Here is a 26,628-nt window from a genome sequence, read left to right as displayed (position 1 = left end):
AATGTTTCTGAGAGAAACGAAATAATGAAAATGGAATATGCATGTCTTTCTTTGAGAGCAATTGTTCATCTGCTGCCAGTCATTGGAGATCTCTCGCTCTGATTGTTCATCTACTCCATGCAGCATCTGCTACTTTCAGACTTCTTCAGTTCATCACTTACAGGAATCAACGTTTACAAATGTGATCAGAAGGCCAGTCAAGCACATGTACATCTTTACATGGTTCATCTGCCTATGCAGTGCCACCACCTAAGTGGGTAGATAGAGCAAGATTCCCCCAGGTTTTGTTTTCCTTTAGAAACTGAGATACCAGTATGCAATATTAAAGCTTAAATGGCTGAAATGATAGATAAAAGAATTTTTTTTAAGTAAGTCCTCCAAATCAGCAGTGTCATATTTAGCACTAGTGGGATGTTAAGTTACTTGTTTTCTTTCCAGCCTTTATCATATTAAGTATCCAGCCTCTTGTACAAGCACAGTCGCTGTGTACCAGGTGCCGGTGATTTGACAACTGCTGTTTGAAATTCATAGCTAGTACACGTACACAATTCCTGATGCCTTTAGGAAAGCTCAGACATTTTGTTATCTTACTGTGACATTTCCTTCTCAGAAGGATATTGATTAAAATGATTCAGGCAAAGAAAGTGATCCTCCTGAGTCATTTCTCAGCAAGATGGTTGCATAATGTACACAGCATGGTATCATGTTTTTAAGGCAGTCCCCTGGATACAATTTCACAGACATCCAGTTTTTTCTTGTTCTCTGTCTTAAGGGATATTGGACCATTCTGGTGGGAATCTTTGGTATCTCTGACCACTGTAACTCAGAAATTGTTGGCTAGTTAAAAATATGAGACAGATCGTTGTGTTGGGTTCTTGGTATGAGATGGTGATGGAGCGTTGTTGCATCCCAAGATATTGTTGCAGTCCAAGGTATTATTTTCCTGATGAGAAAGAGAAGGTATTTTACATAAGGAATTGTGTAAAATGGCCACTTGGAAGAATTCATTCATGAAGCACTACAGAGTAAAGCCAAGCATTCCTCAAATGCAGGCTATGATAATTTATTTTTATTCCTTAATATCATAATTATATAATCTTAACTTTTCCCTTCCACATTTTAGTGGTTTCTCATGTCTGTTGCTCAGAGTTGACCAGTTTTGCTGGGATAATGCTGCAGAGATCAACTTATTGGAAAGAAAATGTTTCTTCTTGACTGTATGTTACTGTTACGTGAGCTCTGCATTCCCCCTCTTTTTTGACCAACACAGTACACTTTAATGTTGATTGTTTCACGGAAAACCATGTGTTTTAATATATATGTATAATAGAGAATTTTTCAGAAAAATAAAGCTCTTCGCAGCATGTACTGGGACTTGGAACGAAAATAAAACAGTGTGTGAAGAATTTGGTGGCCACATTTTGGCATTTTAAGTTGACTGTATCCTTGCGTTGCGCATTTAAACTGATACTTAAGGAGGACATACAAAAGGACACGATCTGATTCTCTGAGATACTTTGCAGGAATGTGTTAAAACTGAATTTGCTGTCAGCAGTCTTCCCTTCCCCTCTCCCTCTGTCTCATAGGTAATATTTATATGTTGTTTTAAAGAAAAATGTTCCAATTAGAATTTCCACCACATGACGTTTGAACTGGGTCATAAATAAGCAGTGTGTTCCCAAGATGCTGTGAAGAGAAAATTGCCGTGACTATTTGTAAAAAAAAAAAAAGATTAGGTCTCAAATTAGAGTTTCTAATTGCCTTAGCTGCCAGCAATAACCTCAGAATGACTGGAGGCTTGCATTGCCCTGGTATTGATAATAATAACAAAATAGAAAGGGATAATGCAGCAGGTACACTACAACCCAAATACCACTTTAACACTCACACTCCATTCATTTGGGTTTCTCCACTGAAATGAATACATTTAACCTTTATAAAAGGCACCTTTACACTTTCTTTTTTACCACTGGGATTATTCAGATGACAAAAGATGGAAATGTTTGTTCCAATCCAGAGCTTGAATTCAGATGTCATTGTAAGTTTACAGCAATATCAAATATCATTGTGAAAAGACTAGACAAAGTTGTAATAGTGATAAAGAATCAGCCATGAAAAATAAAGCGCTTGCTTGTAAAATGTTTTTGGCTTTCTGCTGTTTTCACATGTATCAGTGGAAAGTCTGAAAGCAACGAGGTGTGCTTAAAAGGTTACTTTGACTTCTTATTTTCTTTCCGCAGGTCTTCACTGGGATTTTTACAGCAGAAATGATCTTCAAAATAATTGCCCTTGACCCCTACTACTATTTTCAGCAGGGCTGGAATATTTTTGACAGCATAATTGTTATTCTAAGCCTGATGGAACTGGGTTTGTCCAGCATGGGAAACCTGTCTGTTTTACGTTCCTTTCGACTGGTAATGGTCTTATTCTGTTCTTACCCCCATTCTTTTATTACATATAAACTCTGACATGAATGGAACATATTTTCTTAAAAAAGCATCTGCCAATAAAGATTTTAATTGCTGCAAACTGGTGAACAGTACATGACACTAATTATAGGCTGTGGGATAAATGGAATTGTTCCAGATTTACATCAGTGTAAATGAGAACATAATTTGATTCCTTCTAGCTGTGCCAGGTACTTGTAGCACACTTAAAATATTTGAGTTCCAATTTGTAATAAAAATCTGCCATTTTATACCTGTACACATGTTAACATAGTCAGCAGATAATTGATAGCCTAAGGAATGCAAGAGCCAGTAACTTGTTGTTTTAGAAGTTGTTATTCCTAAATTATGTTATAAACATGCCACTGTTCTTTTAAATGTTGTCAAAAGAAAATGTCTTTAAATTATTCACGGAGTGGTTTTTTTTTTCCTAGAACTGATCAGCGTAACATAGCATCTGTCTTTCACAGGAACTTCTTAGCTGTCAGCTCCTTTATTATGCACGGGATAGTGGTATTCTATTAATGAGAGGCTGTCGACATATTGGAACAGAAAAGTAGTTTCCTTGCCAGCCTGACATTTGTGTTGCACTTCATGTACCAGGATGTCCATGCTAATCATTCTGGCCATGATATGGCTTCACAACTTGGAAAGACCAGGAAAATAAGCCCTTATGGTTACATTTAGCAGAAGACTTTTTTTTTCCAAAATTCTCTGCACTGCTTTAAAATGCAGATTTTTCACCACTGGTCCTGAGAGTCTCTTGTCAGTTTTTGAGTAATCCATCTTCAATAGGGCTGAAATTAAACCTTCAGTTGAAAACACAGCACAAGGACGAGGACCAATTTACGTCCTTAAAATAGGTCTTAAGTGGGACGTGGGTTGTGTATAGACTGCGTGATCCTCGGCACAGAGGTGATTTTCACCCCAGGAGCTAAAAACTAATAGCATCTGGCTGAGGCTTGCTCTGAAACACAGAGGAATTGCTTCTCTCTTTGTGGGATCAAACCCTAAGCCCCTTCCCCCAGATGCCTGCCAGGCTGATTAATTTGAGTGGGAAAAGCAATGTAAAATAAAATATTAAGACCTGAGATTTCCTCTTACCTTCCCACCACGATATTGGGGGAATGAGCCTCGCAAAGCACATCTATTTAACATAGCTCTGAAAAACTTAATTCTCATCCTAGAAGCCCAACTGATATTTTATTAATAGATGTAGTGAGCTTAACAGGATATATGGCTAAAATCACCTTGTACCACACACACTGTGGCATTTAATGTCTTTCACGTTTTATCCACTTTAATAGTTCATTGACTGAAATGTCTGTTACTTGTGTGAACTGACACCGTTGTTTACGTTTTGTTCACAGCTTCGAGTCTTCAAACTGGCAAAGTCCTGGCCGACCTTAAATACACTTATTAAAATCATTGGTAATTCAGTGGGTGCCCTCGGTAACCTCACTCTTGTGCTGGCAATCATCGTCTTTATTTTTGCCGTGGTAGGAATGCAGCTTTTCGGGAAAAGTTACATGGACAATGTGAAGAAGATAAGCACAACTGGCAATTTGCCACGGTGGCACATGAACGATTTCTTCCACTCATTCCTCATCATCTTTCGAATTTTGTGTGGGGAGTGGATCGAGACCATGTGGGACTGCATGGAAGTAGCTGGGCAGCCACTGTGCCTTCTCGTCTTCTTGTTGGTCATGGTGATAGGAAACCTGGTGGTGAGTTTGCAAGATGTTTTTTTTTCTCCCTTTCCTGGTGGGTGTGTGCAAACGTAGCATTGTTTTCTCCAGAAATGACAAATCTTAAAATCTTAAAGCCCCATGGCTTTAATTAGATGAATCAAGTTGTCACACAGAGAAACTTGTTCATATCCCAAATACAAAATTGCTAGCATTGCATTACTAATTAGGAATGAAAGCTCACTGGTTTTTGCAGAACAGATAATGTTTTACTAGAAGAAAGGCACATAGGCTTGTTGTAATGATTTAATTTCTTCAGCCATTAATGGGGCTGAAGGGATTCCAGATCTTTTATATACAGAAGAGAATATCACCTCGACTGTCACTGTATTGGGAGATATATTTATTTCTCTTCATTTTTGGTCCAGAACATGTGAACCCTACAGCTAGCACAGTGTCTCTGAGTGGAGTTTCAAATGTCTTTAGCCTGCATGTTCTAGGCACATGCAGGTTGTGTTTACAGTAATGTCACTTGCTCACTTGCTTTTTTAATAGACTACCCCATAAGCATGGCTTACATAAACTCTGAACCTATTAAGACTGATTTGTATTTCCCTGTTGACATCTTATGGAGCGCTTTGTTGGCTTGCAGTCATTGTGGAAATGTTTTGCCTGTTCAGCTTACAGAGCATCTTCGGTAGTAAACTGTTTAATAGTAGATGCTGTTATAAAAAATGTTGGGTTTCACTACCGATGGCTTGCAGTAGTTGTTTTGCTTTTAAGTACCCAATGCTTTGTTTTTTAGCTGCTGGGATAGAAGAGTTCTTGAAAAAGCTTGTAGAAAAAGCAGAGTACATTGTTTTGTTTACATTAATTTATATTTTAACAGTTAATTTTGCACTGAAAATGTTGATTGCAATAGCAAATTATATTTTAGAGGTTTTTTTAATAAAAGTCAAAAGATTAAATTATGATTGCTCAGAAAGTGGCAGATTACTCATGTTTTTTTTTCCTAACTTCCCATTTCCATAGATTTTTCTTGGAACTAAATGTGATTAGAGGAGCTGGGGTAAATTATTACTTTCTGCATATCTTTTGGGGGAATTTAGCCTGAGATCCAGAAAGTTAATCTCCCCCTGCCATTAAGCAATGGATTCTGTGTATGATAATGAAACCTAAAGATAATATGTGGTAAATTCTGGAGAAAATGTTCACATTTGAAATATTCATGGATTACTGAAAGATGTGAATTTGCAACTTCTGATACCCTTAGATATTAACACTCATCAGTGTGTATAAATTCTGTTAAATACAAAATCTGATTCAGCAGAGATTGTACAAACATTTTCTACATATATTTAACCTTCAGTGCTCAAAAAAGACTGTCCAGGTGTAAAACCAGATATTGAAAAACTCTGTCAACATGGGTAAGCTGAAGTTGCTTGTCAGCTGAAAGCAAAAATGCTAGCTTTATCCTTTTCAGCCAACAGTTCTCTAAGCATGTGGCAATGACTGGTAAATAGGAATGATTACTGTCTCTAGATCACTCAAAAACCCCCAAAAGATTAATAGGTGTGAAAAGAACAACAGTTTCTGAATGGTGAGGCTCATCCAGTGTCAACAGCATTACATGGAGATTTTGTGATGTTGATTAGCAGCTAGAAAGAAGGTCATCTTGCTCCTCTGGCATCAGCAAAATTCTTGTTGTCTTCTGTGAGAGTGGATTGAATTCACAAGCTCTCTTATTTGCTGAACATCATCAGAACCAAAAATTCTGGTAGCCAAAAAAGCACCATGAGCCCTTTAAAATAAGAAATTTCGAGTGTTAAATCTTTTACCTGTAACTCCGTTGCAATTTGTGACAGCAAATTTCTCTTTTAACTTGCTGAGATCATTGTTCCTCCTCTGAGTTTCAAGAGTCAGTTTTGATAAGAAAAATATTATCCTGAGGTTGTATCTTATTTGGACTCTGAACATTTTCTTATTCTCTGAAGGCATGGAGGAAATCCTACAGCATTTTTCCCAGTGTAGCAGATCTGCACATTCATCTAAATTAAATACTTTTATTTGTCACATCTGCCAATACTTATGGTAGTGCCTGTGGTCACTTTTTCAACTGCAAGGCAAAGCGTTACAGAGCAGACCTGCTACTGTAAAGTAAAGGCTGCAAACTGATGTTGGAAGAGTTACAATCACTGCCATTCTGTGTTATGTTCAGTGATTAGGATTACAGGTTTTACTGAGCCTCACTAACATAAATTTAAAGGAATCATGGAAGAAAAGCCAGGAAAGTTAGTAAGCACCCTGGGAAACTGCATGCTATAGAGCAGTCCAGCTGTTGAAAAGAATTTTAGTAAATCATAGATCTTTGGTTTGTATTCATATATCCTTAAAATGTCTTGGATCAGTGCAGTGCCCCATGAAACTGTTTTTACTGCTGGTCAACTGATACTTGTGTCATCTTCAAAGAACTAAACTTCACAACATAGTTGGAAAACTATGTGCTCTGTAACTGCCTTTTGCACAATAAGACTGTTACTATTGTCAGATGGCATTTTTAGAGTCACTGAAGCCGCTTTGGAAGGTAAAGCCAAACTAGACAGATAATAAAATAGCTTCTGTCTCATTTGTAAGAAAGAGCTTCTGAAATTGCTGAGTAATTATGCTCACTGTTAAGTTTTATAAAGGGCTTAACATATTTCCTATATATGTTTATGTTACTGAGGTTAATAAGGAAAATCACGAAGACAGGAATTATTAAGAAGTTGTAGGGGATTTGGGTAGCAAGGCAGTCCTCATTGCCCCCTACTCTGGTGGGTCAGCCAATGTGAGAGTCAAGCATGACACCAGCCACTTCCCAAGGGACTATTGCATGTAATGGGTGCTAGCAATGTACATGAATAAAACTGACACTTCAATAACAGATGGAACAACCTTCCAACCTCAATGTGCGTGCATGACGTATGCTGGCCAAGCCACCCTTTTATTCTTCTGCCAGCCACCAGGATAAACCCTGTTTTCTACCAGTTTCTCCTGATACGCCACCAAGTGAAAGGCAACTTGACACAGGACAGAAATGCACTCACTGTCTTTCTTTGTGCTCTTATTTGGCTGTGTATGACATAGGCAACACTCAAAAAAGACTGGTTAGTGTTAATCCAAGCTAACAGCCACAACACATTAACTCACCCTCAGGGCTGCATTTCTGGACTGCTGTTGTCTCACCTCTGCCTGATTTACATACATCCCCTAGTACTTCCAAGGGACATCTACCCCCAATCCCCAATCCACCACAATCTGATACTTCACTGTTGCATTTACATGGTGGATTTTGCCCTCCTGGAGTCACAAGCATGCCAAGAGGTAGAGTCTCTAACCAGGGAAGTGACATCTTCAGAATTTTCCTGAAAAGTGAAATATAAGGTTGAAAGTGCTCTTTTAGGATCAGTCTAGGTTTTTCTTTTTGTCTACTGTCCATGCAAATGCTATTCACACAGGAAAATACTAATGACATTTCTGAGAACATAAAGGTAGAAAGCATCACAAATTTATAGGGTATCAGGCTATCCTGTAGGAAGAATTGCATAACCATCATCATTGAATTAATGCATGATGCATGGAATTATAAAATACAAAGTGTAAGGTCATGCACTCAGCCTTGTTTAAGAATTTATGTTATGACCACGTAGCTTACCGACAGAAAATGTTTGAGAGGATAATAGAAGTATACATATCAGTTACTGTGGACATCTACATCTAAGACAATTGCATGGAGATGCCTTTGTAGTCAGATCTAGTTGATTCAGTCAGTGAAGTCATAAAATATCTTACCCAAAAAGCCATCTAAAATATGTCAGATTAAATAGACCCTAAAAGTACCTATTTCTGTCCCTGAAGTCTTGGGAGGCAAACTCCTCCTATCAAACATAGATATCCCCATGTACATATCACCCTGGCTGACTGAACCAGTATGGTGTAGCAACGTACCAATACATTGCACCTATTAAAACAGTAGATGAGATTCTAATACATATCAGGAAAGGCAATTAGAGAGGAGAAAGGAGAGTATGAAAGATGTTGCACAGTGATCTGCAATACTGGATATGCAATACATCCCATTAATGACTGATGCTCAAGAAAGATTAAGTACTACTGGGAAAAGCACAGTATGGGAATATGAAGTTGATGAGGGGAATGCAGAACTAGGCATGGGAGGAGAACAGTTTAAATGACAGGATACCGCTCATCCAAAAACAAAGGAGTATAAATCACTGTAGACACCTTTAGGCTGGGTTTGGAAAGAAGGCTTCTTACTATCAGTTCAGTGAGGTTGTTTAGGAAGACTTTTCAGCAAGACTGACTAGTCCCAAACCAGCAGCATGTGAGATGGAGCTTGATTAGTTTGTGAAGAAAACAACCCATGTTAGCAAGAGGCTTGACTTGGTGACGCAAGAGGACCTTCTAGTCTTCCCATGATAATTTGAATGGCTGGCAGCAGAGCTGCTCAGCATGGTTTGGATGAGATTTGAAGTGGTCTGCTTTGGTTAAAGTCAGTGGAAGCTTTTTCTCTGAGAAGTCAAGATATGCCTGGAACCCAACCTTTTATTCTGCTTCCATGTCTCAGGAAGCCTTAATGGATATTTTTTCTGTTTTAACATGACCCATGACTGTGACACACAGAAATCTGGAAATGTCATATTCTTGGAAAAAGATAGGTTTGTCCCTCCCTACATGCCCTTCCTACAAGTCAGTGTAGGACAGTTCGTTGAAGAGATGTTTTGGGGAAGTGCTGCTAAACTTCCATCAGGTTAAAATCTGTGGATTCTCAAACAGGTCAGATGCCAAGAAAACCTCAATAGGCCTCATTCACCACCATTTCGATCTTTAACAGCCAAAGTCTGTTGATGAAATGGCATATTACCAGAGCTGTTCTGACAGAGACATGTCTCTGCAGCAGGGCAAGAAAGAAATCAAGTTACAGGGAATATGAGCAATGCGTAACTTCTTAGTATTTCCACTTCAACATGTTTTTTCACAAGAGTCTCCCTTGCTAGGACTAGAAGGTTGTCCTGAGCACCACCAATGCAGTCTGGATGAGAATAAATATCCTAGAAGGAGGAAAAGGGCGAGAGCAATGAAGGGCCATTTAGCATGGATCCTAGCCTGACAGATGTGCAAGAGAGAGATTTAGGATGGGGAGGATTGTTGGAATGGGGAAGAGAAGTGGCTACAGGTGTATGTGAAGCTTAGTCTATGAGAAGAAATTCACAGCAATTTCCTATCCTGAATCAATTTCCTAAGTGACAGATCCTAAGTAACATAAGGAGTCATTGGGTCCCATGTGGCTCTTTAATACTTACTAGCTATGGCTGCAATCCTACTGTTAGTCAAAATCATTTTCTATGTGTGCCTGCAAATTTGTGTCTATCCAGACCAATTGTTTTCTTTCCCACCTTTTTTTTTTTTAAATGTTAAGAACAAAGTAAAAGCATATGATAAAAGTTTAGTTCTGATTAGTTTTGTTTGCTTCTTTTTGTTTTGCTTTGTTTTCTAAAGTTGCCTTTAGTTTGGTATTTGCAGTCAAGAGAACAAAAAACTCACAAAAGAGGTAGCTGTGATGTATAGTGTATAAAAATGTAAGACGGGGTTGCTATATGGATTGTACGGTCTTCAGCATGGGGGATTTGTTTCTATATCAACCCATTTCCTAGAATTAATTATTGAGTGTTAACTACATGAGCACCACGATCTCTAATCAAGGAACATAAGAGGGAGTGTATGTGGCCACCTGTGTAGGAGAACTGGTAGCCCACACTGTGAGAATCCTTCAGCAGGCCGACTGTACGGGAGTTTCACAGGCAAGGGACTAGCCCAGCTGGAAGTTTGTGGTCAGCGCAGGGTGTGAAGAAATTTAATAATATGGAGTAAAATGATCTTTTACATTTGCCCTCAGTGCCAGAAAATGTTCCTAGGCACATTTAAATTTTTAGTGTAGAAGTAGCCAAAGTCCTGTCTCTCCTAATACCGGTATATCTCCATCACTGCAAATTTCTCAGCAGATCGCAACCAGGCTTGAAAGAGGTTTATGGTAATGTGTCAGATTTTTCTCTTTGTTTAAATGAAATGGATATAGAGAATTTTCACGGTCCCTCGTGGAAAAATTCCAAGTAATAACAAAATAGCTAGGCAGCTAACAGGCCTAGGTAAAAGTGGATTATATTTCACATTTCAAGCACTCAGACAGTCAAAGCATATTATGATGGTCAAAGAAGGTCTTCAGATGAGACTTGTATTTCTGCCTGACATGATGGGACTGTCACTGAGGGAAGCTACATCCAGATTCTGATGCTTTTAAAAAACATGAAGCATTATACCAGGGGGTTTTAAGACCATGAAACTTTTTGCAGGGTGCTTAAGGGCTGCTTTACCTCAAAGGAATGAGGCCTCATGCATTAAGATTTCTTGTGCCAATAAATGAATTAAAATGGAACACTGATGACAGATGATAGTACTTTTCCAGCTATCTCCTTATTTTCTTTTCAAATTATGTACAAATCTAGAACTACCAAAGCCCCATTTTCATGGTTTTCACTGTATATCCCTAGAGAAATGTACAACTCAAGAGTTGCAGTGAGACTTGCTGCCCTGAATCAAGTAATTATTTTTGCATTTAATGACAAACATGCTCTTATTCATGGGGGCCATTGAACACATCCACTCTGTGAATAAATATTAATCTCCTTGGAGGGAAATGTAGTATTTGTATTGCATCTGATGATTAATAGAATTTAACTGGAATTTTAAAATACTTTGTGCCTTCTAATTGCAAATACTATGTTAGATCTGCTTCCTGGAAATTAAAGCAAGTTTGGGAAAAGGTATTACAAGCCCAAGTTACAATACTTTAGGTTTTAGTTTTTTAATTTTAAAACCACAGTAGAGGTCTACATCCTCAACTTTGTATATCGTACTTCTACCACCAAGCAGGTACTCTCCTTGAGGCCCACCGGTGCCACTTCTTGCACAATGGAAGGAAGAGGGTATAAGATGCAACTGTTTAAAGCTCGGGAAGAACAGTGTTTTGCAAGGAAAAGTGCATCCACAGCAGATTCAGAGAAGTTCAGGTTGTCCCAAGTTTTGAATGAGCACTGCCTTGCCTCCACTCTCTCTGCATCCCATTTTTGTGCCCTGGATGCAGTTGTTCACCTTAACTGATCTTTCAGCAGCTCCCAACATTCTGGAAATGTGCATTTGTGTTTTGGTTACATCAGCTGAGAAGGGCACCAGACAAACAGGCGAGAATAGACATGTCAGTAACAGTCACCGTCAGGACACACAAAATCTGCAAAGCAGCAAGTGGAGTGCATGTGGGGTGCCGTGGAGGAGGAGGACTCATCAGAAAGCTGCAGGAGCCATAATGAGAGCTGGGGGAATACTGGAGGTGGGGGGCTGGAGAGTTAGAGGGTCTGGAAGAAGCCAGAGAGCCCAAGGGATCATTAGCACGAAGTGGAAGTGTCATTTGAGCCTGTCTTATCAACATGGATACTTACATAAGGGTTGCAAATTTTCTTTCTTGAGTCACATGCAGTTTTGTAGAAAAGCAGCCTAGAATACATTAATAAGCACATTTGGGGACACAAGAAAAATAGAGTCAAAACAGCTCTCAGCATGTTACCATCCTTTTTGTTCCTACTGATGTACACTTATGGCTGGCAGCAGGTACATTTAGTGTGATACTGCAGAATTCAAACCTCAGAGGAAAGTAGCTAAGCCCCAACACATTTCCCAGCTTCTCCCTTAATATTTTTTATGTCAGCAACCTGCATAGTCCATGTGTCCCAAAGCAATTTTTGTTATTTGTATTCCACATTATCCATCCTTGCTTGAGAAGTGTCTGGGAAGCAGAGCACTCAGGTAGCTGATGCTTTTGAGCAAACATCTGACTATATCTACTTAAGTATTAAACATCCTAAAGAGTGATGAAAAGTCCACCAGAAACAGATAGCATCATGTGATGAATCAAAAAGATAAATCCTGACAGCAACCATCAATCAGCCCAGTTGCTTCTGATGACTCCTAGCAGAGATGGAAAGCTTGCATTCTAGTATGGGTTATGGGTTACTTTAAAGACAAACCTTTTGCCTAAGACTCCAGGCTTTAAAAATTGTGTGATTTATCAGTGCCCACATAAATAATAATAATATTTTTTTTAGGAGATATATCCCACCCTCATGTGCAACACCAGATGCTGGTGCTAAAAAGTCTGGAGAAATTAACCTCAGGATATTTATGATGGACCTTCAAATACTGCTGGCTTTCAAAAATGACATTGTATGGTAGATTAAATAGAGGCCATTCAAAGGTGGGAAGTATAGGGCTCCTTTGCTCAAGAGATGTGAGGGAAATGCACATGAGAAAAGATGGGAAGAGAAACTACTTTCAGAAGGTACTCCTAAAAAGTAAACAGCTTCCTTCTGTTACTCCAGATTTGTGAGTTTCTGTATCCTACCACAGGCTCAGTTGTTTCTTCTGAAGAGTTGAATCTTGGCACTTGGTAACTAAATCTAAGCATGCATCTTGTATTAGGGGACAAATGTATCCAGTTCCTGTTTTCAAGGTACTATACTGTGTCCATGTTGAATACATACTAAAATCTGCCATTTTTTTCCCTGCAACATCCATCCACAGAAAGGTAGATCCTTTTAAATACAAAGAGTCAAAATCCTAATAAAAGTTGGGGTACAGAACAGGAGTGAACTTTTGCTTCTGATGCAGCTCAAAGGACACTGAAAACAAAAACTAGACTAAGGCTCTTTTTTCATCTGTGAAATAAGGAATTCCCAAAAGCAATAATACAAACCAGATTCATTGGTGGGCTGTGACAGATTTTGGCATTAGTAGAATTATAGGTATTGCTTCTTGATCTATAAATGAGTCCCTGGGATGTATCAGAGAGGAATAAAATCTGACAATAATGCTAGTGGTCTTCCACAGGTATGTACATAAGGGAATATGAAAATATCTCCCGTTCTCCCATTAACCTTCATGGGTGTGAGAGGACTTAGAAATATGGAGGAAGAAGAATGCTAATACATTAGTTCGATCAACCTGTCCCTTGGAAACCATTGTTATGCCTTTTGTTCTAATTGTGTTTCCAAGTCAGAGATGTATCTCTAAAAATATTGCTCAAGCATTGAGTCCATTATATGAACCGCTGACAAGATGAAATCATTTTAATAGGATCCACCACATATATATATGTATATATATATATTATTTGTGAAGATGATGCTAGTGGATTGTTTGTTGAGATTTGGTTGTACTCTGGTGATAGAAGAGGAGCTGAGTTTTCAAAATAAAAACTGCAGCCCTGTTAATATAGTAGGCATGAGTAGGGTAAAATACTGCCCATTTTTTGTACTACGTCTGTCTTTGGTTAATAGTGTAAGTAGGGGTTTGGCAGTGGTTAAATTTTTGCTAATAGCTGGGATTCTAAAAATCTAGAAGACACTGAGTCAAATTTAATTGGACAAGAGTGTTCAAAGGTAGGTACAGCTAAATGTGTCTCTTTTTATTAATGTCACTGTGCAAGTTGCCTGGATGTCAGTGAAAAGGTAATGACAACAGAATTCTTCCTAACATGGGTTGAGGGAAGTGTAAGGTTTTAAAGTTAAAATAGACTAGGTGGTACAAATATAATACATTCTTCATTACTCCTAAACATCTTACACTTCTGTTTAAAAAAAAAAATCAGTTAAAAATATTATTTTTCCCCACCAAAACTAAGCAGTGAGCTGTTCATTCTAACAGTTGCCTCTAGAAATAGCTTGTTAAAAGGGATATGTGAAACAATCTGCTCGTCATGACAGCCTTAACCTTCTTAGGAGGTATATAACATTTAAAAGAGACTGGAATTCATTTTTCCATATACAGTGCATATTCATATCTGCATTTCTCCACCTAGCACATACATGGCAACATGGTCTGTGGCTTCCCAAGGAAATATACTGAAGAATACATTTGGAAACTAAATGCAGTACACATGATTATATACCAATTTCCTGCCTTTTTAGGCCTCATTGAACAGTAAGCAGTTCCTGCAGTCAAAGAGGTTCTGCCTTTGGTCTCCTGCTACCACCCAACATATCCTCCTGTTCCCAAAAGTCAACTTGGCTGGCTTTTACTCTTTCAAACTCCTCTAAATCCAATAAAACCACTGTCCCACATTTGCCGAGCAGAATCTTCAACAGATACGGACCTACTCCATTGATTTTGTATTACGGCAAAAGGTGTAAAGGAAAGGAGAATCAGACCTGGTTTTTTTACATCCCTCTTAACATTTTTATTTCTTTACTGCTATTTCAGTCTCTTTTGTTCTGTTTCCCTGTCTCTAGATTTCATACGTTATATTTTCTTCCTGTTTTGTTTGTGTCATTCTTAGTCGGACTATTGTTTAAATTAGTTCTCATTGAAAATGACCCAAATCCTCCCTTCCTTTATTTTTCTTCTACCTAAAATATATTTTCTTTATTTTTGGTCAGCTCTGGCCTTGATTATAGTAATACTCTCTATTTGACATTGCCACATATCTCTGCTGTAGTCTTCCTAGTTTCATGCTTTGAGCAAATCTCCTCCTCTTTCAACATGGCTTTGGCTTTCTGACTTTCGTGACATCTTCTGCAAGCTCCATCTCATCATGTATCTTGACTTCGCCCTTCCCAACGCACAAGCAAATTCCAAGTCTCTGTCTTGAAGCTATTTGAAATTCTTGTAATTATTTCAATGCAAAAGTGGTTTTATTTTTTGACCAAGTCAATTTTTGTACAGAAGCTCTGTCATCTGTGGATCATAGTCATATTTTCTCACAAAAGAGTACATGCTACCTAGTCTTAGGGTTTGGATTGAAATATATTTGATATTTTCCATACTGAAAAGAGGCACTTACATTTGTCTTTGAGGATGGATGTTTTTCACACAGCTTTACTCTGAGTTCATCCTCTTCCCCTTTGTTTGTTGCCTCCTTCCTGCCACCAGTCCCCTTCTCTTTCTGGCCCCCCTCACATATACTCATTTGTTGCAACTGCACAAGTAAGACCACTCTCATGCTCCTTGTGCTACAAACTCCTTTGTATGGGTGTTTCTTCAAGAAGGACTTCCATGTCCCTTCTCCTCTCCTGTAATTCTCTTGTCTCCCACGTTTAGATGTCAAGCCATCCCATTTCTGGGAGATTCAACAAGTGCTAAATGCCTGCTAAAGTGTCTCTGCTTGAAAACACAGGCAGGTGGCTGCATCTATAAACTGGCTAGGATGTGAACTCAAGCATTGTGAGTGTCCCTCCTCTGTCTTGGTTAGCACAATCCCTGGCCACCCTGTCCCACCTCATGCCTGGGCATTCAGAGGACAGCCCAGCCTGGGGACAGCAGCTACAAAACAGTCCTGTCTGGGGGAAGAGCAGGGAAGGGAGGTCAGCTGCTTACCCTCAGGGATGGAGAACAGGCCTTGACTTGTCTTTGTTTACTACTGTAGATGCAATTTTTAGATCATAAAATGGACTAGCTGCCTAGCTCTCAGTTCCTTTATTCTCTTTAGCAGACTGGTAGAGAGCATAAACTCATAAAAATGCTCTTATGGACAACTTACACTACCGATTTTCTCCTTTACTTCCGTCTTACACTAAAGAAGATTTTGAGCAACCCCAATTGCTGGGATTTCAGCCAAGCACACAGAATGCAATTAATAAATAAAATAATTTTCAATTTCCACATCAGCAAAATACCATTGTAATGGTATAATATATAAGGTAGTCAAAGATGAGGTCATCATGCCTGGAAAAAAGAGTTTACTTTAATCATGCGGTTGAGTACAGACTTAATTTGAAGGATGCTGGTAGCCAGTCCTCTGCGAAGTGCTTTTCTTATGTTTTTAGCAATTCTTCTCTGCAAAACACAGTTCATAGCCAGCTTTATCCTGTAGACATACCCCGCAGGAAGAAAGGACATCTACCTCCTTCCTTCCTTGCAAAAGAGCAAGAATACCTCCCTGGGGCTTTAGGAAGCACTAAGAAACCTGCAGAAGTAGTCACAGCTGCAGAGAGCAAAGGGGATGGACTGCTGACTGGGGGCACCACAGGAGCCAGCAGCAGATGAAGGCAGAGAAAATTGGTCACTTTTTAGGACAGCAGTGAGGCATGCATGTCAGCACCTCCTGCCTTGCAAACAGAGGGTGGCTCTCATTTTGGAGATGTAACTGGTACCACTGCTGGTAAACCCATCTGCCCTGTTTCTTTAATGAAAGATAGGGTTTTGTCCCACGTTTGAGTCATCAATCTTCTCCAGTAGAGGTACGTGAAAGCTGTAAGCCCAGCCATGTGTTGTGAAGGCAGGAGATTTTGTACCGTGCAAAATTACTAATAGAAATCCATTTTGTAGCTTTTCTGAAAGAAGGCCTCCTGGCTGCCAGACAGCTCTGTCACTCTGGGAACTTCTGCCCTCCCAGGAATCTGCACTTGCAAAATGCAAAAAATCAGAACCTCCTTACACGTCCCAAATTCACTAAAAATGTACCCTTTTCACATTTCACTTAATAGGAAAGTGTGATTCTGTGATAGAACCCAAAGTATAATATCAAACCTGGGAGGTGGCTTTGAAAGTAACATTTTAAAGGAAATAGTGTTCTCCTCCCTGTTAAAAAACAAACAGAAAAGCAAAGCTAATATTAATTATTTCTTGAGTCTGATTTAATATTCTAGTCTCTGGGCCTACCCTCATATTGATTTTGCTTTGGTGTAATATATTGGCTGCAGGGAAGTCATTACTTATTGTGGCCATTATCACTGGTTTTCTTTCTCTGTTATTCTGTTTCCAGGGAGTGCTTATCCTTTTGGTTCTCTGTGTGTCACCTTTCCACAGATGTTTTCTGCTGTGTTTGAATGGGAATTACCTCCTTCTCTTGATCTCCAGTCTTGACTGCCCAAGGGACATAATGGCCTGTGGATGACTGAGTGTAAAATTTAATATAATCTTTGGTCATGGTTGGGTGTCCCCCTCTCAGGGGAGGTGTAGGATCTGAATTTTGAAGGGATGACTCCAGGGATCCCACTCTGCCTTGACTGGGCAGTGACCTACATGTGAATCAAGCCATGCAGGGTTATGGCTGGTGTGGTCTCCAGGTAAAAACCACAGAACTTAAACTTCCAAAATTAGGGTTTTTTTCTTATTTCTAGTCATTGTCTAATAATTGGTAGAGTAGCTCATGATGTGGTGTTTGCATACAAGTAGTAAAAATACTCCAGGGATAACATGGGTGTTTCTCACCTATCATCACTCCTTTAGGGGAGCAAAGACTCTCAAGTGTGAACAGTCAGCCAAAGCCTGTGCAGTCTGTCTTGCTCTCTAATTGTCTTGACATCCTCATCACCATGATAACTAAACACTTTTGTTGACTTAGCACAAAGGTAGTTGTCTCTTGGTTTGTAATCAAGAAACTTTCTGTAGTTTCCCTAATGATTTTGGGGTATGTTGAGCCTTTAATATCACAAATACAGCTGTCTTGCTGGAAGAGGTTTGCAACTGGACTTGTCTGAGAGCATGTTTTTTCTGTCTAGACAGTGGTTTGAGAAGTCCATAGCAGCTCTGATGAAGCTCTTTCTATGCTGGTGAATTATCATTGTTTTTATATCTGATGAAAAACCTGCCATAACATGTTTGGTTTTATGCTGTGGCTTTAGTAGTGGAAAGAATTTATCTGCCTCCACTCACCATCCCACCCTCCTCTCTCATATAGGACTTGGAGACTAAGATTTTCAGATCAGGAAGCACTTGGTTTTCAGAGACTTGTCTTCTGATACTTCTAAAGGACTTACTTTCAAAAAACACTGAAAGTCATCAGCTAAAAAAAAAGTCTAAATTCATTTCAGTAGTTCTTGACCACCACTTGCAGTGGTACAGTTTGTGTTCATGTTTATACCCACATAGGTGAATAACAAATGAAGAAGACTTGGCAACATGAGGGATACACCAGGTTGTAGTAAGAAGTGTCATGGGTTGCCTCAGACCTGTGTTTCAGAGTGACAAGGACATAGGCCTCTCGCTCTGGCTGTTGTCAGGGTGCTGCAGAGGCTGGGAGTGAGGAGAGGCAGAGGCTAGTGTCTGGTCCTTGTGAGCCAGGAGCTGGGGGAGCACCAGCCTCCCTTCCCAGTTCCATCTCCCTCTCTGAAGAGGTGTTTTCATTGTGTGGTCCAGCATGTCAGACTGGCAGCAAGAGCAATGTTGACGTGGTGCCCCCACCTGCCCACCCCCCTCCCCAAAAGAATGAACCCATGCCAGGTCTGACATACCCCAGTGCTAGTGCAGCTTTATAGCTCCACTGAAAGCAGGGAGCAATGAATGGCAGCTTAATATGACCTTAAAAAATCTTCTGTGATACAAAGGTGCTGTGAAGTGGAATTAATGGGCTTAATCTACACTTCCATTACTCATGGAGATTTACTCCTATGTAAAGTGGCAAGAACTGCACCAAGAAATCTGCTCCATTAATTATACATACCCCTTTAAACTCTGAAGCGAGAAATAGGGTGGCTGTTCCCCCCACCCATGCACTCACCATCAAACACTGGGAACACAGCTGCCATCCAGCATCAGTTCTCTGCCTTGTATTGTTTAAACACAACCAGCTGCACAACAGACCACTGAAAATGCAGAGAAACATGATGTCAATACCCAAAGTGGAGAACGGTCAGAAAACTTCCTAGCCTTAAGATAAATACCGCAAAAACACTATTGGGATGGGGGGGCATTAATTTCACACTCAGTTTTTAGACTCTATCATGAAGATAGCTATAGCTATATTAGCCACCCTACTTATTCTTCACAGTCAACAGAGAGAAAAGGCACTTTTACTCCTTCATTTCATCTCACCTGTGCAGCCATCAGTTTTAGGATATGACACATTGGGCCCAAGCTCCTCTGACCATATGGACTGGACATAGCCTGTCTGTAAAGAGAACTGTAGATGCCTTTGACTCCCCTAAGAGGTGTGTGAGTGCCAGCCATGCCCCAAGGCTGGGATTTTCAAGCACTGTCTGTGAGCGATGTTCTGCACAGGCAGGGGAAATGCACCTGGGAGCTGTGAGGCTAGGGGCAAAATCAGGCCTTGTTCTCTTCTTTCTTAGGGAAAATGTAAATCATTCACATGAAGTCACTGAAGTTATAGCTACTTTTGTATTTGCATATGAGAGAATTATTTCACAAAATCACAGAAACACAGAATCATCTAGGTTGGAAGGGACCTTGAAGATCATCCAGTCCAACCCTTAACCTAACACTGACCGTTCCCAACTACACCATATCCCTCAGCGCTATGTCAACCCGACTCTTAAACACCTCCAGGGATGGTGACTCCACCACCTCCCTGGGCAGCCCATTCCAACACCTAACAACTGTTCTGTAAAGAAATACTTCCTAATAGCCAGCAACTTGAGGCCATTACCTCTTGTCCTATCGCCTATTACTTGGTTAAAGAGACTCATCCCCAGCTCTCTGCAACCTCCTTTCAGGTAGTTGTAGAGGGCGATGAGGTCTCCCCTCAGCCTCCTCTTCTCCAGACTAAACACCCCCGTTCCCTCAGCCGCTCCTCATACGACATGTGCTCCAGACCCTTCACCAGCTTCGTTGCCCTTCTCTGGACACGCTCCAGTAATTCAATGTCCTTTTTGTAGTGAGGGGCCCAAAACTGAACACAGGAATTGAGGTGCAGCCTCACCAGTGCCGAGTACAGGGGTAAGATCACTTCCCTGTCCCTGCTGGCCATGCTATTTCTGATGCAAGCCAGCATGCCATTGGCCTTCTTGGCGACCTGGGCACACTGCTGGCTCATGTTCAGCTGGCTGTCAATCAACACCCCCAGGTCCCTCTCTGACTGGCAGCTCTCCAGCCACTCCTCCCCAAGCCTGTAGCGCTGCTGGGGGTTGTTGTGGCCAAAGTGCAGCACCCGGCATTTGGCCTTATTGAAACTCATATAGTTGGCCTTAGCCCATCACTCCAGCCTGTCCAGAATTTGTACCACATTACTTCCATTTTTTCTTTCCTGTGGAGAACATCTGCTCTCATTACCACCATGAAGTAGTTTAGGGATTTTACATGGGAAATAGGCTGAATTCAGAGCATTGTTTTTATTAAATTTAATTTTCTTATATTTAAACAGACAAACCAGTTATTTTACCAAACAGATTAACATAGATTTGCTAAGAAAAAATTCCTATTGCAGCAAACTTGTATCGTAGTGCCTCAGAAAACTCTAATCTACAACTGCTAGCCTGCCTTGTAGGATCAAACACGGTCCACTTGGGAAGTTGTATGTCTGCAAGGCAGGAAATCCATATCCCCATTTCAATGCATTTTCCTAGCTAATCTTGGGCAAGAAACGAAGGTGATCAATCCTGTTCCAACCTGTGGCCTCTTCCACATGCCCCTGGCCACAGGGACCCCATGCCGTGCTTGTGGCATCATGTTCATTTCAAAAGCAAGAAACTAAGACATCATGAGAATGGAATTATGAGATTGACTACAGGATAAAGAGAAACTGGGCTGGGAGGATATAAGCCTCTTATCCAAGCACAAATAGCTGAAATAATAGAAAAGGGACTACAGAAAATAACTGATCATGTAAATTGCTTTCTGCAGGAGTACTCTCTCTTGGTAAACTTTGCCCTGGGATGAAAATATAGAAAGGATTGGAAAATGCACTTCGAAGGAAAGAAATAATCCTCTAGAGAGATGGACTAGATGACTTATTACTGCAGGTCTCTGTCTTAAACTTAGATCTCACACTTCCTTGATGCAGTGAAAGCCCCTTTATGAGCAGTTTTTCTTTGCAGCTTCATGGATTTTGCTACAGTAAACAAAACAAAACAAAATAGTTGGTACATATTGTATTAGGCTTGCTAGAAGTCATCAAGGTCTCCAAAGAGAATACTGCATCTTTCCCATCTGTGCTAGCCAAAGAACAGTGCAGCTGTCCACTGCCATCAGAAAACAAACAGGAAGGAAGAAAATCAGTTTCTTCCACTGCTCAGAGAGTGCCTGAAGAGCTTTTGCTGGTCTGTGTCTAACAGGCACTGCCAGAGAAGTGGCTTTTAATAGGTTGAGGTGTGTGGGTCCTGTTTTATCCACAAAAAAGCACATTAGATGAGTAGCTGATGATCCTGGCAGATACTTCACCATGCTGTGCTGTCTGGGCTTTTCTATATTGCTGAGTGACAGCAGTGACAATGTGCTGCCACAGGGATACAATTTGCTTTAACTGCTTTCTTTTATGCGTGACAGCACTCACTGATGGGGCATGTTTTCTGCTCTGGACCCTGTTGTTTTAGAAAAGCCTACTTAGCTGGCTCCTAGGAGATCCCTCTTCTACAGGGAAGCACCCTCAGGTGATATAGGTCCCTTGTAGCTGCCCTCGACTGTCCTTCCCATCCTCCTTCTCCTGCACATGAGAGGATGATACACATCTGCAGTTGTCTGAAGGGTCCTGTGGGTTTACAAAGAAACAAGTGCTCATGAGAGCAGCTCCTGAACTGCTCTGCTCTATGAACCTCCCCCTTGCAAGGGTGATCCATCTTTAATTCCAGCCTACTAGGATTTGTCATGTGTGGTCTGGGCAGATGAGAATGTCTGGCCTTAGTTGCTGCTCAGTGTGAAAGTTCATTTAAACTTCAGGCACAGGAAAAGATCAGGGGTTTGAAAATCAAACTCACTTGTTTTGTTGGCAGTGTATGGCCAAGACAGATCCCCACTACAGGAGAAGCCATGTAGGTGAGCTCATATGAGACCTTCTGCGATTAAACAAGACCAGTAGCTGAGGACATCACTTTGGAGATGGCTTAACCCTGCCATTGAACTTGTGCAGGTGCAAGTTCAGTCTTGCTCCTACCAAAATGAAACACAGAATTATTTTCAATCTGCTAAGAAACAACCTTAGACTTTTCAGTGGATTTTCAGCCTATATTCAGCACAGTGCTGAGCAAGGTGCCAAATGTCCTCTGTCTGGGTGACACCAGTGAGAGTGCTGGGCAGCAAATGTATTGCTGAATGAATTCACAGGAGTGCAGGAGGACTGCATGGCTGAACACTGTTTGACTGAATGACAAGTGGAAGGTTAAATACATAAAGATTTATATCCCTCCATTTTTGGCAAATCAAGGTAAATACAAGAATGGAAGGGAAATGAGGGAGTAGTTACACGCTTTTGCTCCAAAAGTATTTTAACTTCAGCAACAGAGTTTGCAGACGTATTTTTGAAGAGGGTTTGATGAAAAGGCGTCATCTGAAATTAAGCTGTCTGGTTTTGTCTTGTGTTGGCCAAAACAAAAGGAGGCGATGCAGCTGAGTTGTTCAGACTGCAGCCCACCATGGCAACATATGTGGCTCTCAGCATCTACCAGCAGCCCCTGCCTAGGGCTCTTTGGGAAGGAGGGGTCTTTCCAACAGCCTGCTTTCTCCCCATGCCTGATGAGCCAGGAATTTGCTTTACAGCTTCATGCCTCTGTACTCTTCACTTGCTGCGGCCACAGGATTGGTGCAGCACTTTGCACAATGCCAGGCTTTCTACCTGTGTGCTGCAGTTTTGCTCAGGATGGGGCTGAAACGTCCTTGGCTCTCCTCTCACCTGGTGAAGGTTGCCTGGTTATAAAGGTTGGCCACCACTGGCCTGGAGCATGGAGTACCAGACTGATACCAAGAATGATTTTCTGGACACCTGGCTGGGTTTGGCAAGTCATGGACAATGCTCTTAGTCATATGATTTAGTTTTTGGAAGCCCTGCAAGGAGCAGGGAGTTGGACTCGATGATCCTTATGGGTCCCCTTCCAACTTGAGATATTCTATGATTCTATGTTCGTTATTTGGCCTGCATCAGTAAGTGCCCTGACTTAATCTAGCTGCAAGATACTAAACCCAAGCTAGCTTAGGCTTCAATAGGCACTGCCAGAGATGGTTCAGTTCTTCAGCATCTCCTGGGATGCCAGACTGTCTCCATTGTCTACAGTCATCCTAGGAAAACTCATCCAGCTTAAGCACCTCAGGGAGGCACCTGACATTAGGCTGGATGAATCTGAACGTTTCTGCTTTACAATGGCAGAACCAGAGTCACTAGCTCTGGAGAGACACTAAAAGTGACAAAGCTTATGAAACCACTCTGTATTGTCATTAGGGTAAACGCTTAACATCATTATGCTAAAGGAATGAGGGTGTCTTTGAGTGTATCTGTCATTTGATTCCTAACCTCAAAGACCAAAAAGGTGACCTGCTTTCATAGTCTGGCTGCTTGGTGTCACTGGAAAACAGATTTCTCTTTAAGGGGATCCATATGGACATACAAATCTGCCATTGCTTTTGAAAACTGAATTAGTCTTTAGTTTGCTTTTACTTAAAGTGAAAGTATTGCTTTAGCAACCAGGGCAACTGGATATTATTAGTAACCTTTTACAGGAAATGTGGTGTGTCATGGGTTGAGCATATATTTTTCTGGAAAATGCAGTGTACAGTGAAATGGGGGGAATAAGTAAACATAAAGTGCTTATACAGCAGTTCACTCTACTTGAATGCCCAGCAATACAACTCTGAGGTTACCTGCTCATAAAGGAAGGAGGGAACGATATTTGAGATTTATTTTTGGCTAAAAGCATGAAGTGCAAATAGCTCTTTGTGCAAAATGTCAGCTGCATTTCTGGGAAGTAAACAGCACTGCCTTAATAATCCATTGTAAATAACAACACTAGAATGTTACCACCTATTATATACACCTGCAGGATGTATCTGGTTAAACTTATGTAACTGTAGTTTGACGTCTGAAATAAATATGGAAAAGTAAAACAAAGCATTTCAAACAAGTTATTCTGTGAACTGCAGAATTAATGAAGTATAGGATAAAATTCAGCTTCAGATAACAAAGTCTGAGTGCCTACATGGAAGTATTCACGTATGGACAAGATGTTTGAGCTACCACTACAGTCTGCAGAGATCTAGGACTTGACTCAGTTTTGTGTAGCACCACTGGGGATACTGTAAGGTATCCATCCTTAGATGAGGATGGATACCTTACAGATGTCTCATAATAGTGTGTGCTATTGGCCAGTTGACTCAGGATGACTTGGACATGCTAGGGTCAGTTGGCACTAGATGACTACATATTGACAGATACGTGCAGGTCTAACATGGTCACCTGTATTTTGTCAGCCTCTGTTGTCTACATTATGCATTTCTTTAAATAGAAATGGGGCTTAAATGCCCCATTAGATCAAGATTTGGCGTCTGAGTCTGGAGACAGCTGCCATCCTTGAAGAGTGATTCAGGTCCCTAAGCAGTACCCGTCTGTTGCCTGCTGCACCACCCTGTCATGGCCTGGTTGGATGATAGCTGGAGCTTTAGGAGGACACACATGTCCTGTAGGTGTAGTATAGATGTCTCAGATGACCTCAAACAACAGTAGACACCTCTGTTAAGGTAACTGAATTGAACCTATAATGTACAGAAGATATTTATTCTGGATTTCTTTATCCCCTCCGTTCCTCCAGCTCCTTCCCATGTCCCTAGGTTGCCACTGGGAAGGAGACACATGCTGTGACTTGTTCCAAGCTCTATCTGCACTGGTGGCATGGACAGTGTCTCTTCTCTACATACATGCTTATTTTCAGCACACTTGTAGTAATGTTATCTCTGGGACCCCATCCTTCTATCAAACTTTGTTGAGAATGGCTAAAGTCATTCTATCAGTGACCCCTTCACTGATGGGTTCCCAGCACTCTGGGAGTACTCTGGTTTTCAGTACTCTGGTTTTCAACTACCTATCAGACAACATCACTTGCAATACCTTCAAGTGGGATATGAAATGGAAGATTGATTCATACCAGACCACCACAATGATTAAGAAGACACCCACACAAACTGTCAGTGACACTCCAGTATGATGGACCAGCTAAGAAACAATTAGCTTTAATCTCACTTTACTTTAGAGCAGGGTAGTGCTCAGAGCAGCAATAGTTTATTCAGTAGTTCATAATGGACATGGGCATCTGCTGTGCTACCAACTGCTTTCAATTATAATCATGGTGATTGCAAACATTACTGACAGGACACTTCAAATGCAGTTTCACCAAAGTGATTAAGACCAGATTTTCAAAATTCCAGCTCATATATTCTGAATATTTGAAATAAGAGGGAACAGGGTGGGGGGATGATAGTAAATTCTTGCAGCTCTATGATAAGGCCCAGTTAAATATAAGTACTTTTTATCCTCTTTATTTTTGTCTAGCAGACTTTATTAATTTAAAATACTATCAGAAAGACAGAAGCCAGGGGACTTACAGGCATTTCTGGTAACGTTAAGATATCAGAGAAAATATCTTCACAAAGTCCATTTTATTGCTAAAATGGCAGAAGTGCTGCAGCACTGATTTCTCCCTTGCAGTGCCACAGAGCTGGCCCTCACCCGCCTTGTACAGGCAGCAGATGAGTTAATACCAGGCAATTTGGTCTTAGTTTATTTTGGGTAAATATATTTTAGCTGATATTGGTTTGAGTCACCTTTGCCCCATTCCTGTCATCCCAAGCATCTGTCTACGGTGTGAGCTTCTTGCCCTTGTCAATCCAGCACAAAAGCTGTAATTCATTCCTTTTCAGACCACAAGCAGGTGTAATGTTCCATACATGGCAACTGGTGATCAGCCTGCAAGATGTATTAGTGGGAATAGCCTTCTAGAAACTGGTTTTATTTATGGGATATAATTGTATTTATTTGGGGGGGGGGAAGTTAAAAAGAGATTTAAATCATCAAATATGTCACCCAAATGTGCAGTTGTGTCCAATCTTGCTGTGCACTGCCAGCAAAGGTTCTGAAGTTGCGGAAACAATAGGAAGCCAACTTACAGTCTCCAGTTCAGTTTGGATCTTCTCATACACCTGTGAAATTCTTCCAGTAGTTTTTTTCCTGACTGGTAGCAGCATTTCCAGGACCAAGCCTGCTTTGGGGATGAGACCTGCTAAGATTTGGCCACATTAATCCTGGTTGTGATGGCTTGTTTTTGCCTGGTGGAAAAAGGTTTTGAAGCTATATGACCTCTTAAGTGTTTATTTACAGTCACAATAGATCTTCATGGCCCAAAGGATGTTTAAATCAAGACTGTCTGTGAAAATACATACAAATGTTTAGAAATGTTTCCAAATGTACTATTTGGTTTAAGTGCCATGCATATGTATATTATTATCATAGAATCATAGAATCATAGAATAGTTTGCATTGGAAGGAACCTTTAAAGGTCATCTAGTCCAATCCCCCTGCAGTGAGCAGGGACACCTTCAACTAGATTAGGTTGCTCAGAGCCCCATACAACCTGACTTTGAACACTTTCAGAGATGGGGCATTGATAACCTCTCTGGGCAACCTGTTCTAGTATTTCACCACCCTCATCATAAAATATGTCTTCCTTACATCTAGTCTGAAT

At 40.6% G+C, this 26,628-nt stretch overlaps 1 protein-coding gene across 4 annotated transcripts in view; it reads left to right on the top strand.

Moving 5' to 3' along the window:
- LOC141943660 (sodium channel protein type 5 subunit alpha-like) overlaps positions 1-26,628 on the top strand; it is a 223,804-nt gene that overhangs the window by 120,041 nt on the left and 77,135 nt on the right. For all 4 annotated transcript variants that reach the window (XM_074869336.1, XM_074869320.1, XM_074869328.1 and 1 more), the window contains exons 14-15: positions 2,241-2,414; positions 3,818-4,174. In XM_074869336.1, the coding sequence (XP_074725437.1) occupies positions 2,241-2,414; positions 3,818-4,174 (531 nt within the window). The remainder of the gene's footprint in view (positions 1-2,240; positions 2,415-3,817; positions 4,175-26,628) is intronic.

This window comes from Strix uralensis, chromosome 1 (genome assembly GCF_047716275.1).
Source record: "Strix uralensis isolate ZFMK-TIS-50842 chromosome 1, bStrUra1, whole genome shotgun sequence".
Lineage (NCBI taxonomy): Eukaryota > Metazoa > Chordata > Aves > Strigiformes > Strigidae > Strix > Strix uralensis.
This window is presented reverse-complemented; position numbering and strand designations above follow the sequence as displayed.